The sequence below is a fragment of the Oncorhynchus keta genome, chromosome 22 (assembly GCF_023373465.1).
Source record: "Oncorhynchus keta strain PuntledgeMale-10-30-2019 chromosome 22, Oket_V2, whole genome shotgun sequence".
NCBI classification, from domain to species: Eukaryota; Metazoa; Chordata; class Actinopteri; order Salmoniformes; family Salmonidae; genus Oncorhynchus; species Oncorhynchus keta.
The window spans coordinates 9,804,439-9,820,328 of NC_068442.1; the positions used below are offsets into that span (position 1 = coordinate 9,804,439).

At 41.3% G+C, this 15,890-nt stretch overlaps 1 protein-coding gene across 4 annotated transcripts in view; it reads left to right on the top strand.

Moving 5' to 3' along the window:
• LOC118401016 (liprin-beta-2-like) overlaps positions 1 to 15,890 on the top strand; it is a 121,404-nt gene that overhangs the window by 36,208 nt on the left and 69,306 nt on the right. For all 4 annotated transcript variants that reach the window (XM_052474763.1, XM_052474764.1, XM_052474765.1 and 1 more), the window contains exon 3: positions 5,156 to 5,379. In XM_052474763.1, the coding sequence (XP_052330723.1) occupies positions 5,156 to 5,379 (224 nt within the window). The remainder of the gene's footprint in view (positions 1 to 5,155; positions 5,380 to 15,890) is intronic.

The window sequence follows — 15,890 nt, forward strand, 5'->3', positions numbered from 1 at the left end:
ATAGAGTATAACATTTTGTTGACGCTGAGAACGGAATGTACTACACTGAACAAAAATACAACACAACATGTAAAGCGTTGGTCCCATGTTTCAGGAGCTGAAATAATACGTACATACGTACAAAAAGCTTATTTCTCTCAAATTTTGTGCACAAATTTGTTTACATCCCTGTTAATGAAGATTTCTCCTTTGCCAAGATAGCCCATCCACCTGACAGGTGTGGCATATCAAGAAGCATATTCAATAGCATGATCCTTACACATGTGCACCTTGTGCTGGGGACAATAAACGGCCACTCTAAAATGTGCAGTTTTATCACACACCAAAATGTCTCAATTTTTTAGGGAACGTGCAATTGGCATACTGACTGCAGGACTGTCCACCAGAGCTGTTGCCAGATAATTTACTGTTAATGGCACTATCATAAGCTACCTCCAACGTTGTTTTCGAGTATTTGGAAGTACGTCTAACAGGCCTCACAACAGCAGAGAACCACGTGTAACCAAGCCAGCCCAGGACCTCCACATCCGGCTTCTTCACCTGTGGGATCGTCTGAGAGGGCAGAGTGGGGCTGCTGTGGAGTATTTCTGTCTGTAAGAAAGCCCTTTTGTGGAGAAAAACTCATTCTGATTGGCTGGGCCTGGCTCCCCAGTGGGTGGGGCCGGCTTCCAAGTGGGTTGGCCTTTCTTAACATTGTCTGAATGTTCTGAGAACATTACTTTAAATAGAACCATGAGTAAACCTGCAGAAAACGTTATGTTGAAATACTGAAATTCCCACAGAAGAATGTTAACATTCTCTGAACTATTTGAAAACCTTCTCAATGTTAAACCAGTTGGAGAATGTTCCTAGAACGTTACCACATGTCTTATTAAATGTAACCATGTTTGAATGTTTAGGAACATGCTGTTAATGTAATAAAATAATGTTTTTTTGTGAAGTTCCTTAAATGTGCTGAGAATGTTCCAAAGCCAAGCAACTATCTTGAAACATTCCCAGAAAGTTATAGGAAGGTTCTATGCAAAATAACCATAGGAAAACCACGCTCTCACCAGGCTCTCAAAACGTTATGTGCTAGCTGGGTATTTTCTGTGGGATAACAAAAGCAATAATATTTTCAGAAGTCCCAATGAACAGAATACTAACCCACAGGAGTATTTTCTGGTCAGGTCGCAGGGCCAGATTTTTTTTGACATGGTACATACTGTGATACTATAATAGTAATATAACAATACATGCCATTTAGTAGGTGCTTTTGTCCAAAGCGACTCACAGTCATGCGTGCATACATTTTCGTATAGGTGGTCCCAGTGGGAATCGAATCTACAATTGTGTAGTTCAAGCGCCGTGCTCTACCAACTGAGCCAGAGAGGACCATGATGTGTTTATATAATCTTTGACGCCATAACTCATGTTTAGAGACATGGAGGACAGGGCCTGTCTACTCATGCTGAAGATGCCCAGCAGGCAGTGATGGCCTGAATGACATATAAAAACAGTATTCATAGTGTGGATGGAAATCTCCAGCTTAATGCATTTCATTCCAACACGCTGAAAACACAGAGGCAGCTCTGTAGCTACTAGCTGGCACAGCCACAATGTAAGATGTTAAACCTAACTCTAACTGTAACCACACTGCTGCTCTAACCTTAAATTAAGACCAAAAGACACATTTTTGTTTTCATGAATTTTTACGATATATAGCCAATTTTTACTTTGCAGCTAGCCAATCTAGTGCAAATCGCTCAGCTCTGTCTCCTGGACAAGATCCATCCCAGTAAACGTCAACCTGCCAAATACAGTTGATGTTGCAAAGATGAAGATGGATGAAAGAGATAGCATTCAAATGAAGAACCCACACTGGCTTACAGTATGTCAGACCTTAATGTTATTTCAGAGGGCTTTGTTGGAGATCCTCCAGGATAAGGAAGGAGCATGATTGGATGTTTAGCTTGTTTACAGTGGAAATCAGATAAGTCTGTTCTGCTATGATGTGCTCCCAAGATATGAGTGTGTTTTAATGGCATCGTCCTTTTTTTTGCGTGTACAGTATGAATCCTGTGTAAAGGGTCTATGCAGTAACAGTTTGTGTGTGTGTGTGTGTGTGGGGAGGGTTGGGGGGTTCCGGAACTAGCTCTATTTTGGTGGCTTCTGGTACATTCTATTGCCTTGCTTCCAACTGAAATAAACAGCTAAATGATTGAATACTTTAATGACTTTACCTCCCAAATTGGTAAGATGAGTTGTGGTATTGAGTAGAAAGACATGATTACTGAAAATAAATGAATTGTATGAATTCAGTGTGTGTTAGTTGTTAGGATATTGTCTAGGCCTCTCTCAGCCCCATGACAAAATGTGTAGTATTGCAGGGAACGAATGTTGTCTCTGTGACCCCCCCCCACATGCTAACTTTGCCGCTGCTGCTGGAAAAATCAGAGGGGAAACATTCACACGGGGATGTGTAAATTCACTCACAGGAGACAATTAAGAAGCATCGTGCTCTCCCTCCTCCGTGAAAATTAATTTGATTGCAACCAACCACAGTGTACAAAAATAACGCAGGTAGGCCTACCGAGAGGCGGGACAGACAGCAGATTGGCAAACCAGCTGTTTCCCTGTCATCGTTTTCTTTGTGACTGACAGGCGCCTATCCTATCAATAAATCCCTAAAAGATGCATATCATTCGTTCTAACGGGAGAAGTATATGTAGACTTTTCTGACTAGCGAATGTAAACTTTGAAATGAAAAGAAGTCTGGTTGATATATGAAGTAGAAAAAGTAGCCGGCTTACAATGAGCCTGTTATCGGCTATTTAGCCGAGTGCCAAGCTTTTTGGAAAGCCACTGTACCCATGCGTGCGAGCATGTTTGTGTGTGTGTGTGTGTGTGTGTGTGTGTGTGTGTGTGTGTGTGTGTGTGTGTGTGTGTGTGTGTGTGTGTGTGTGTGTGTGTGTGTGTGTGTGTGTGTGTGTGTGTGTGTGTGTGTGTGTGTGTGTGTGTGTGTGTGTGTGTGTGTGTGCGCGTGTGTGTGGCTGTTAAATTAGGGACAATACTTTGTAGGGAGTGTGACTCGGGGTCACATTCCCTGCAGCAAGCTCAGCTATTGCCAACATGATTTAACTAATAGAGGATAAATGTTTAATGCAGTCAGTCAACAAATTAGAGTGTGGGGGGTGGAGATCAACATGCCAGTTTGTTGCCGAAAGGATCAGCAAGACAACTTGCTACAATCAGACTGTGGAGAGAGAAAGGCATGCAACACTGACAACCACGGGATTCATCATGGAGTCACTTACTGTGTGTTGGGGAATATCACAGCAGTGTGTGTTATTGTGTAAATCTAAATACATCTGGTCTAATATTTGAATATCATGCCACTGGTCCTGCCCTTTCCTCTCAATCCACCATGACAAGAAATCAGTTTCAACAGTCAAGTGAATATGCTTGACTGACCAAGTTGTCAAGGTGAAAACAATATGTTCACAAACTAAGCATTGCTATTACCACAGTAAGATATGGTCAGTTAGAAGTCAAGAGTATTACTTTACTATGCAGCCTTGGTGTGTCACGAACTACAAATAGAATTGAATAAAAATGTAATTACTGCGAGGAATCCCAATCATCATATATTGAGATACTGGTCTGATTACATTTGAGTATTAGAACATACTTAGGAAATACTTTTCTTTTTCAGTATTACGTGGGAAACGTCTCTGAAAGGCACTTGACATTAAGGTATAATATTCAGGTTATGAGTTGCTGCAGTGGTGGTGGGCTTGAAAATATGCCACCTACTGGTTATTGCCGGGACATCTGAATGAGATGAGCGATACAGTAATATTATCATCTTGAGTTGGATAATTTGTTTCTTTATGTTTTTTCACTTATAGTCTGTCAATCGATACTAGGATAATATGAATGAGTTATTTGATTATTATTTGGAAACCTCAACCAACTTCAAACTATGCTCAGACAAACAGAAGAACATACTAAACTACAACTACTGTTTAACTGGGCTGGCTTGTTAACTTGTTTAAGGCGTTTTATTGCACCAACTGTTTTGTAACAGGCTTGTGATCTGAATAAAGCTGATATGAACTATGATACCCGTAGTTATGATATCTGTAAAGAGATGCAGTTGAACATGAGTATATAATCCATTGTTTGTATCCCCACTGACCTCAGGCAGGCACAGGCATATTTACGGAAAATCTCGGGTTTTCTTTTCTTCATCGTCCTCAAATGTCAAGCCAACCAAAGCATGCACTCAATGTACCATGGTTTCGCTGCATGTTTTTCCATCAGCGAAAGTACGACTGTTTGTATACATAGATATGGATAAGTCCCAGATCTGTTTGTGCTACATGTTATGACATTGACCATAGGAGTGGGCAAGCCAACACAAACAGATCTGGGATCAGGTTAGTACTGCCAAGACCACCAGATTTAAAATTTTTATTTTATTTTTATTTGTTACTTTACTTCACTTTTCTGCTAACATAACAATAGGAAGAAACATCATTATGATGTCATGATACATCAGCCAGTTGAGTGCGAAGGCATTAGGGGGACAGAAACATGAGACAACTCTATCTACAGGCCCATGTGATCTCATGGCCCACCCCAGTATCATAGGAGTGGTGAGGCCATTTTCCTATTGTTTTAGATACCCACAGACCTCTAGGGCACATAGGCATTCCCTGGTCTTAACCAGCTATAGTACTTCATCGTGGCCTTATCAATGTAAATGTAAAATGTCCTCTGTCCTGTAGGTCACTACTCTAGTTCCATAATGGCAAAACAAAGGAAATGTATTTGCATGTTCTGCCTCAATCTGATGCTAGTGTAAAGTAGGCTAATAGGGAAAAAGGAAGCGTATTGGAGCATTAAGATGTCATGATAATACACTGCTGCTCTGATCCTCTCTCCATAATCTGGGATTAGCTACCAAACGTAAAAATCTCTTCATTCAGGCTCCACACTGTACACTTGTTGCTCTTACCTCGGGCTCTCAGACCCTGTTCCTGGAGTGCTACCCTCCTGTAGGTTGGACGTGTAGAAGGGAGCTGAGTGGGTCTGATACTGCGATATGTATATGTGCTGATAGTACATATCTTGTCCACTATAATGACTCTTTGTCCTTTGTCCCTGGCAGGCTCCAAGGCTGCAGCCGAGTACACCAACGGCCTGTTTGAGCTGGGCTCCCCGGGCAGCGCGGGACCCCTGCAGGTGCTGCAGCTGGTTGAGGACCTGAGGCTGGCCCTGGAGCTGCAGCCCAGAGAGGAGGAGAGGGACACCCTGAGGGCCCAGGTCCCCAGCAGCACCGCTCACATGCTCATGGACTGGCTTGACATGGACAGGTACTCAGAAAGGGTCTCGGTGAGTAGCAGGAAGCACACCTGGGTCTATGGAAATGCTGTATTTTTCCATTACTTCTGCCAACGATGTCAAGTAACCGTTACTTATGCCAACCATCTCAAGTAGTCGTTACTTATGCCAACCATATAAAACAACCATTACCTTCGCCAACCATCTTTAGCAACCACCGTCATCTTCCTTTGTCTAACAACATATATTTAAATATAGGCTATAAACAGATAATATAGATGAGCATCATTCATTATTTGCTCAAAATGTTATCACAGTTGTTTACAGGCCATCTTGGGTCAGTAGGATGAATAATATTATGTGGAACATTTCAACTTCTTATTTACTTCCAATTGAGGCAGGTTCTCAATTTTCATTTTTTTCTCTCTTTTTTTGTATCACATTGAAGGAGCGAGGGTTGATTCACTGCAGCAGCAGCTGCTGTGTATGAGTTTTAGACAGACAACTATTCCTGGGTGCTGTTAGATCTTAGCATGGCTGTGTCTGGGACTAAGGCTGGCCATGTTTAAAAGACTCAACGTGTTCCTCAGAGACTCCTAATAGGGCTGAACTCAACTTCCTGCCTTGTCCCCTCTTTCTGCATTACTCACAACCTCTCCACTCTCCCTCTTTCTAATCACCCCTCTCTTCTTTTCCTCCTACTCTCCACACTCACTTTTTCCCTCTCTCTACTCACTCCACGTTTCCCTCTCTCTACTCACTCCACGTTTCCCTCTCTCTACTCACTCCACGTTTCCCTCTCTCTACTCACTCTACTCCCTCTGTTAGCTCTGTATGTTCTCTGTCTGGTCATCTCAAGCACAGCTGAAGCAGTCTGGGGTGTTAGGGGGTAAGTCTGAATCAATTCTTCATGTGTTCACTGTTCAGCTGGAGCAGCACATCGAGCTCTTGGTCTATAGATTTATTTGTGAATGTCACGCATGTTTCTTAGTTTTTTATTTTTATTGTTGGCTGTCTGTAAATATCATGACCAGGTCTACGAGGGTATGCAGGCACTTTACATATTTGGATCATATTTAGGAAATGACAAGCACATGATGATACTGCTACTGTGAGCCAGGGCTTTGTTCATTGTGGCCGAATGTTGACGTGAATGTTTGACGTTGTTATGGAATACAATGTCTTGTCATTGGCCGAGGCTGCAGTAAACAACCTGTTGCCGGGGCTAAGGGGCCAATGAAAGGCTCTTTTTTCCCCCTCTCTCGGAGTCGGAGAGGCTAATGCTTTTTCTATTCAGCAGGGGTCTTACACGCTATACAGTCTCTCTACTGAGACCCCCATCTCTATTGGCCCAGAGCAGGATTAAACACACACACTCCTCCATTAAACTAAACACACTGCTCTCTGATGAACTGAGCCCCTCCACAGAGGAAATAGGATCAAGCTCCCTCCGTATGTTATTGGCAGGAAGAAGAGAGACCCTGTGATGCTCGCTATCGCTGACCTGAAGCTATTGTCTGTCGATCGGAGAATGTCAGACAGTAAGACAGGGGTCAAGTCTGGCACAGAAGAAGCACGAGATTGAAGATTTTGTCTTAAAGGGAAAGTTGTTGCCTTGACTTATACAAGGAGGGATTGTTTGAAAGAGAGATGGGGGGGGGGAGAAAGAAAGAGAGTTATCCTAGTGATTGTCCAACACAGCAGTTAACATAGCCAGGTGCAGGACAGAGTGCACAGTCAGCCCCTTCAAGCCCTGCAAGCAGTGAGTGTAGCTCTGTAGCAATGGAGTCACTGGAGCACTCCGCTTCCCTGTTGCAGTTCCATAGCAGGGCTGGGAATATGATCAGAGCACATGCACTCCAGATGGATTACCAAATCTGTTTTCTTGTTGAGCCTGATGACGTTTGCATGATTTGCATCCCTCATGATATGTATGCATTCTTGTGCTCCTGGGTGGCGCAGAGGTCAAAAGAACTGCACCGCAGTGCTGAGGCACCATTACAGCCTAGGGTTCGATTCCAAGCTTTGTCACATCTGGCCGTGACAGGGAGTTCCATAGGACAGTGCACAATTGGCCGTCTGGGGTACGGGAGGATTAGGCCGGTGGGGCTTTCCTTGGCTCATCGTGCTCCAGTGACTCCTTGCAACTGGGCTGGGAGCCTGCAAGCTGACTCCGATCGTTAGTCGAACAGTGTTTCCTCTGACACATTGGTGCGGCTGACATCTGGGTTAAGCGAGCAGTGTGATAAGAAGTAGGCGGCCAGGCGGGTCATGTTTCGGGGGACGCATGACTCGACCTTTGCCTCTCCCGAGCCAATTGAGGAGTTGTAGAGATTAGCCATACCACCCTGAACACTCCAGTTCAAAGTCAGGCCTGGTTAGTACTGGGACGATAGACCGCCTGGGAATACCAGGTGCCATAAGTTCCAAAAAACATAAAAAATGTCAAAAATATATATATGCATTCTTGGCTGTCGTTGAGCCATGCCTGTGGTTCAGGAGAGGACATATCATGTGGGTCGTTCCACAAAATGAGTGCCTTTTGAGTCCCTTTGATATTTAAAAGGCCCAGTGTAATCAAAAACATGATTTTTCTGTATTTTATATATAATTCCAAAATATGAGGTTGAAATAATACTGTGAAATTGTGAAAATTATGATAATGCTCTTTTAATGTGAAACTTTAAACTTCAGCCTGTTTTGGTGGAATGGAGTTTTGGCCTGCCTGGTAAATTAGTGAATAGACCAATAAGAAAGACAGTTCCAAACCTCTGCCAATAACAAGCTAGTTTTCTGTTTTCCGCACTCAGACTACTCCCAGACAGTCCTAGCAAAGCAAAGCTTGAGAAATTCCTCTTGCTCTGTTTCTTTTTTACCATTTTGATTGAAAACAATCATGTTAAATTGTTACACAGAATGATTTGACATTGAGATAAAAAAAATAAAAAACTGCTGCAAGTAGAAACTGGGCACAAATATTGAGTTGTATAAGCATATTATAGTAAATGAAATGCCTTTTAATATAGACCACATAGAAACTACTACTCTGGTGGTAAAGTGGTGCCATCAACTCAGTATTGAGAGGAATAAATGATATACTCACAGGAAGGTGTGACTCTCCTCTCTGTAACGAGAACAACAGTAGTTGCTTCGATAACTGTATTTGTCCCGCAATTACATTCTGAGCAACGGTAATCAAATCAAATCAAATATTTGGTCGTGCTTATTAGAGTGCACCACTCCTCCATGCGCACAGTAGGGAGAGAGAGTGGCTCGCTCACACAGCAGCCGACAGTGAAACAGGGACAGGCAGATACTTTCATATGGTACATTTTGGGTCAATTGCACAATGCAGTTTGAATAAATCATCAATACAAATTGCACTGCCAAGTCAAAGGGTCGCAAATGCGAGTGTTTTGGTCACAGTTTTGAGCCCTGTTGTAAAGCCCTAGTTATTTTGTTGCTTTGACAGTCATTTCTGAATATAAGTATTTATTTCCTGTGATTAGTGATTAATTTTTAAGGTTAAAAAAAACTAACGATCATCAGGTTGCTAATGGTCCGGTGCTCAGGGCTCTATCGTCCCTCTAACCACTCTGACATCAATGCAAAATGCAATAGAAAATCACATCAAACACTTATCATCAGAATAGCATGGTCCTTTAAAAACTCACCTCACGTTGATGGTCAATTTGAAGAAAGAAGTTCAAGAGCAGGTTGAAACTGAGTGCAAATAATGGCCATTGTAGATGTTATTAGAGCTTATGCATACGCTTATGAGCCTGCCCCCCTCTCCCTGATTGTGCAGTTATACAAAATGTAGCCTACTGCATATTACCCATAGAAGAAAAACATAAAACAAAACTGATTTAAGATGTCTTCGGTGCATAATTGGTCTAGCCTATACTCCAAAATTAAACACATTTTAGTAATCGCCTTTGAGTGTGGACTGTATTATTATGCATACTGGATGGACTGGTTACCTTATGCAAAATGTCTATCCATGATTCTGGGAGAGAGCCCTAGGCGATGCTGATGGTTCATTGATTGTGCAGGCCTGCTTACAGGTAGCCTATAATTATAGTGAATTTATATTGGATTCTGAATAGCCTAGTAATAGGGATTTTTAAAATATTTTCATAATTAATTGGGTGGCACATTAACTTTAACTACACAGAATTTCTCACCACCATGCATTTCCATCTCCTCCTCTCTCCCCTTTATTCCTTTATAGAGCATACAGAAGGGCTGTCAACTGTTTAGTGAAATGTATTTTCTTGCGAAAACATATTACTAACGAATTAAGCACGGGGTAGCTCCAGGTTTAGGGTTGGAGAGCCCATGGTATACAGAGTTTGGGCGGAATATCACCTGTCGCACAGCGAGAGCAATCTCCTCAAATAGTGGTTGATGCATGGAGTGAAATAAGTGTTCTTATATTTATTTCGCAGCTGCTCATATTAAGCACAGCTCAGCTATAACATCGAAGTAGCCTGTCAGGCATCATTGAAAAATTGACCGGCCTCCATTCGCTATTTGAGTGCATACAGATTACATGTATTTTTCCCTGCCCCTGTTCCTGCCCAGTGTTCCTGCCCAGTGTTCCTGCCCAGTGTTCCTGCCCAGTGTTCCTGCCCAGTGTTCCTGCCCATTGATAATGGGCCATTCTAAATCCAAGCTAATTTGACATATTAGTAAAGATTCAATGGAGAATAGTCTGATGGGTGAAGATATGATCACTCGATGAGAGAACAGCTGTGCAGCCTGAGGCTGCTTGAGTGTGAAAAACTGTTGAGTGTGAAAAACCCAGCAGCATTGCAGTTCTTGACACACTCAAACCGGTGCACCTGGCATCTACTACCATACCCCGTTCAAAGGCACTTAAATCTTTTGTCCTGCCCATTTACCCTCTGAATGGCCCACATACACAAGCCATGTCTCAATTGTCTCAAGGCTTAAAAATCCTTCTTTAACCTGTCTCCTCCCCTTCATCCTCACGTATTGAAGTGGATTTAACATGCAACATCAATAAGGGATCATTAGCTTTCACCTGGATTCACCTGATCAGTCTATGTCATGGAAAGAGCAGGTGTTCCTAATGAATGGTACACTCTGTGTATATTTCCACATTATGAGGTTGGAATAATACTGTTAAATTATGATAATGCCCTTTTAGTGTAAGAGCTGTCTGAAAAGACAGACTGAAATTTTTGCCTGTTTTGGTGGGATGGAGTTTTGGCCTGCCTGGTGATATCAGCAAGGGGTACATTTGTTAATGAACCAATGAGAATGAGAGTTCAAATAATCTCTGTCAATAACACCAAGTTTCAGTTTTCCCCTCCCCACTCAGATCACTCCCAGACAGTCATAACAAAATTCTTGCTTGAGAAATTGCTGTTGCAAAGAAGCTATTTTTGTTTCTTCTTGACCATTTTAATTGAAAACAATCACAGTAGGGTACTTAATTGTTACCCCTTTCACAATGCAATTTTTTTCTATTGTTGCACAAAACAATCTTCCATTCTCCCTGTCACATGGGGATTTATGGATGATTTAAGATGAAATCGTCAACCCTGTTACAGTCAAACCTGTTACTTGATTTGACACTTAATATGCACTATACTATTTAAAAATGTTACTTAACCTCTTGAGATTGGAAAACATGTATTTTATTAACCCTTTGACACATACGAGCACATGGGTGTGATCATTCTACAGTGGTCCCTGGAGCGTACGCTCAAACCACCATAAAAACCACCATAAAAAGCCAGACTACAGTTTGCACATGGGGACAAAGATTGTACTTTTTGGAGAAATGTCCTCTGGTCTGATGAAACAAAAATAGAACTGTTTGGCCATAATGACCATTGTTATATTTGGAGGAAAAAGAGGGAGGCTTGCAAGCCGAAGATCACCATCCCAACCGTGAAGCACGGGGGTGGCAGCATCATGTTGTGGGGGTGCTTTGCTGCAGGAGAGACTGGTGCACTTCACAAAATAGATGGCATCATGAGGATGGAAAATTATGTGGATATATTGAAGCAACATCTCAAGACATCAGTCAGGAAGTTAAAGCTTGGTCGGAAAATGGGTCTTCTAAATGGACAATGACCCCAAGCATACTTCCATAGTTGGCTAAGGGCAATAAAGTCAAGGTATTGGAGTGGCCATCACAAAGCCCTGACCTCAATCCTACAGATATTTATGGGCAGAACTGAAAAAGCATGTGCAAGCAAGGAGGCCTTCAAACCTAACTCAGTTACACCAGCTCTGTCAGGAGGAATGGGCCACAATTCACCCAACTTATTGTGGGAAGCTTGTGGAAGGCTACCCGATACGTTTGACCCAAGTTAAACAATTTAAAGGCAGTGCTAATAAATACTAATTGAATGTATGTAAACTTCTGACCCACTGGGAATGTGACGAAATAAATAAAAGCAGAAATAAATCATTCTCTCCACTAGTATTCTGACATTTTCACATTTTTTAAATAAAGTGGTGATCGTAACTGACCTAAGGCAGGGAATGTTTACTAGGATTAAAGGTGTATGTAAACTTCTGACTTCAACTGTGCATACATACTGTATACGCCTACAGTAGAAACAACATCACTATATTCAGAAAATAAGGAACTTACTTTGATAGGAACGCACACATGTCCAATGTTATTATTTGTAAGGAAAACAAAAAGGAAGGCAATGCAAGGGGCACCCAGAAAATGTTCTAATTCGTGCCAAACTGTCTGCAGACTTTACTTAAAATATTTGGAACAACCATATGAAAAGGTTAACAGAGGATCTAGCACGAGTTTTCCTATTTGTCTGCCTCTTTAGTCCAGGGTGCATTGTATGGTGCCGTTGCCAGAGATATTATAGAAAGGAGGTAGGAATCCTACGAATGCAGGAACGTATAACACCCTACCCAGCAGACTGTCGACCAATTGTGTTCACGATTCCAAAGCAATACGATATTACAGATAGCTAGTTAATTATCTCACATATCGGAAAAGGTGTGTAATGTTGTACTTCTTGTTGACAAAATTTGTGCTAACGTTGGATTTTTGAGCTAGCTCCCAATAGACTCCCATTCTCTCCTTGAAAGAGAGCACTCCTTGTCCCAGAATCGCCCAGAATGCACCACGTGTCCCAATAAAGTAGGGCAACGTTTCCCATCTCCAAAGTATATCGGCCATTGCAAATGTTAGGCACATCGATCTGCTGGTGGAGCATGGTGAGATTGTAGACTCCTAAATTGATAGCGCAGTTTGTTTAGGCGATTTACAACTAACTACAACTAAGACAAAACAAATTATACCACAAAAAGTATTATTTTGTATCACATCCGACCTTGATTGGGAGTTCCATAGTGCGTCGGATAATTGGCCCAGCGTTTCTCTCCCTCTAAACACAGAAATAAATGTTTTGGCCTTTACAAATATTATTTTGGCCTTTATTCAGATTACAATCGCTCACTTTTTTTACTAATGAAATAACCTCCAAAATATTGTTATATACAGTGGGGCAAAAAAGTATTTAGTCAGCCACCAATTGTGCAAGTTCTCCCACTTAAAAATATGAGAGAGGCCTGTAATTTTCATCATAGCGATACATCAACTATGACACACAAAATTTGAAAAAAAATCCAGAAAATCACATTGTAGAATTTTTAATGAATTTATTTGCAAATTATGGTGGAATATAAGTATTGTTATATTCATGTTGAAGTTAAAAGCAATTGGATTTGAAGCAATAGCCTACAACTTTTTTTAGCACCGTTTTGCACTGCTCTGAAAAAAGCATGTAAAATCAATGAGATTTTATTTTTGACTGAATCTCCATTTGGGTATTGGTTAGACTACAATTATGGTGTAGAAATATTATGCTCTTAGTGTAACCTTTATTTGACTAGGCAAGTCAGTTAAGAACAAATTCTTATTTACAAGGACAGCCTACTCCTTCCTCCCCGTCGGGGAATTGAACCCCAGGCTCCCCCATGTGACAGGGTAGCCTAGTGGTTAGAGCATTGGTCTAGTAACTGGAAGGTTGCAAGTTCAAATCCCTGAGCTGACAAGGTACAAATCTGTCGTTCTACCCCTGAACAGGCAGTTAACCCACTGTTCCTGGGTCATCATTGAAAGTAAGAATTTGTTCTTAACTGACTTGCCTAGTTAAAAAAAAAAATGCCCGCACAACATGGGGTTTCATTAGCTAAATAGCCAAGTACTGTAACATATTGCCGACCATCACAGTGCCATATTTTAATTTAGCAAAATTGATTAAAATCAGTCCCATATATTATGCTCTTACAAAAAAAGTGTTAAATTCTCTAGTACAACCACTATTAAAGGCTATCAAATGCTTCTCCAAGATGCCCTCTGGTGGTCAAACTAGTACTAACTAGCATTACTGGTACCAGTGGCTCATACTTAAATAACATGCCATAGAATTCTGAAGCACCATGCATGCTGCGCCTATGTACGCTGCAACTTTTAAAGGATGAATCACTGTAGGCCTTTATGCCAATAAAACAGCTAAAACAGCTACAGTAACAGATGCATTTTAGTTTTCTCTGAATAGAAACACGTTGTACAGTGCCATATCTTCCTAACGGAAACCCTTAGGCCTATTGTACATCGGCTACAGTAAGAAATGTAAGAAATGCATTTTCGTTTTTCTTGAAATAGAAAAACCATAATATTCCACCGGTCTAATGTCCATTGCTCGTGTTTCTTGGCCCAAGCAAGTCTCTTCTTCTTATTGGTGTACTTTAGTAGTGGTTTCTTTGCAGCAATTCGAGCATGAAGGCCTGCTTCACGCAGTCTCCTCTGAACAGTTGATGTTGAGATGTGTGTGTTACTTGAACTCTGAAGCATTTATTTGGGCTGCAATTTTGGGGCTGGTAACTGTTGAACTCATCCCCTGCAGCAGAGGTAACTCTGGATCCTGTAGCGGTCCTCATGAGAGCCAGTTTCATCATAGCACTTGATGGTTTTTGCTACTGCACATGAAGAAACCTTCAAATGTTCCGTATTGACTGACCTTCATCTCTTAAAGTAATGATGGACTGTCATTGCTTATTTGAGCTGTTCTTGCCATAATATGGACTTGGTCTTTTACCAAATAGGGTAAATATCTTCTGTACACCACCCCTACCTTGTCACAAAACAACTGATTGGCTCAAACGCATAAGCAATTCCACAAATTAATTTTTACAAGTCACACCTGTTAATTGAAATGCATTACAGGTGACTACCTCATATTTTAATAATTGACACTTTTTTTGGTCACGTGTGTTATTTCATAGTTTTGATGTCTTCACTATTATTTGACAATGTAGAAAATAGTAAACATTTTGAAAAACCCTTGAATGAGTAGGTGTGTCCAAACTTTTGACTGGTACTGTACTTTGATAGTAACACACACATGTCCAAAGTAATTATTAGTAAGGAAAACAACAATGAAGGCAATGCAAATGCCAGCTGGAAAATGCACCAGGGGGAAAACGTTTGGGCAGGTTCGGTTCTGACTGGAGATGCGCAAACTTCTCGATTCTTAAACTGGGGAAACACTGGGAGAGTGCTTGGACTTTCATCGAAGAGAGTAGTTTGTCCAGCTCATCTAGTTGATCCTCACCTCTTATTAGCCTAGCATGCCTAGCCTGACAAGCAAAACTGGTGCTCCAACAAATGAGGCCTAATTAGACAAAAAAAAATTGAGTCGTTTGAACAAGATAATTAGGAATGTGCATGTTTCCATTTCAAGATTCATTACGTACAGTATCTAGATACATGGGCTCTGACACAATAGAGGTACGATACGTTCTAGTTTGAAAAGTTTGCAATGTAGCCTATGAGTTTTGACCCCCCACTTTGGTTCTGAAATCACCATCACCCACTGATTAACTTGTCATTTTTGCAGATGATGTGTTTGAGATTGTAATATATCAATATTTATCATTTACAAATTAGAAATGACATAGCCAATGAATACATAGCACAACTTTGGATTTCACCCCAATCTCAAACTCAAATGGTTTTGACTGTTTAGAAGTCTCCCTACGGCCATGCAGTTTACCTCGCAAAAGTGATTCCTGTCCTCGTTAAGACACTATCAACTTTACCTTGTTTATCTAAAAATTACCATATACTGTACACTGATTGTTTAAAGCAAAACTACCAAAACTATTGCTGATGCTGAACCATGAACAATCAAAATAAAATCTATTGTAAGCCCCGTTCAGCAGCTATAGCCAGATGAGAGTTCTGTCTATGGTAGCTTAATTTTATTATTATTAACAATAATCTAGCAAATGACATATGTTGTCACTCAACTAATAAAGCCTAATATTACGCAAGTCATTTTAGAATTTGAACGCTAACGGTGCCAGATGTGCAAGATCAGGAACAGGCTGCCTACCTTTCGTTGCTCAGCGCACGAAGCTGAGTACAGTGCGCAAAGCTGGGCGCAATGTGCAGTTTGACTAGGCTACTGATATTGCCTGGGGTTGTTCGGCATGCAAACTTACTTGTAGATCGATGACTGTCAACACAGTTATATGCAGTT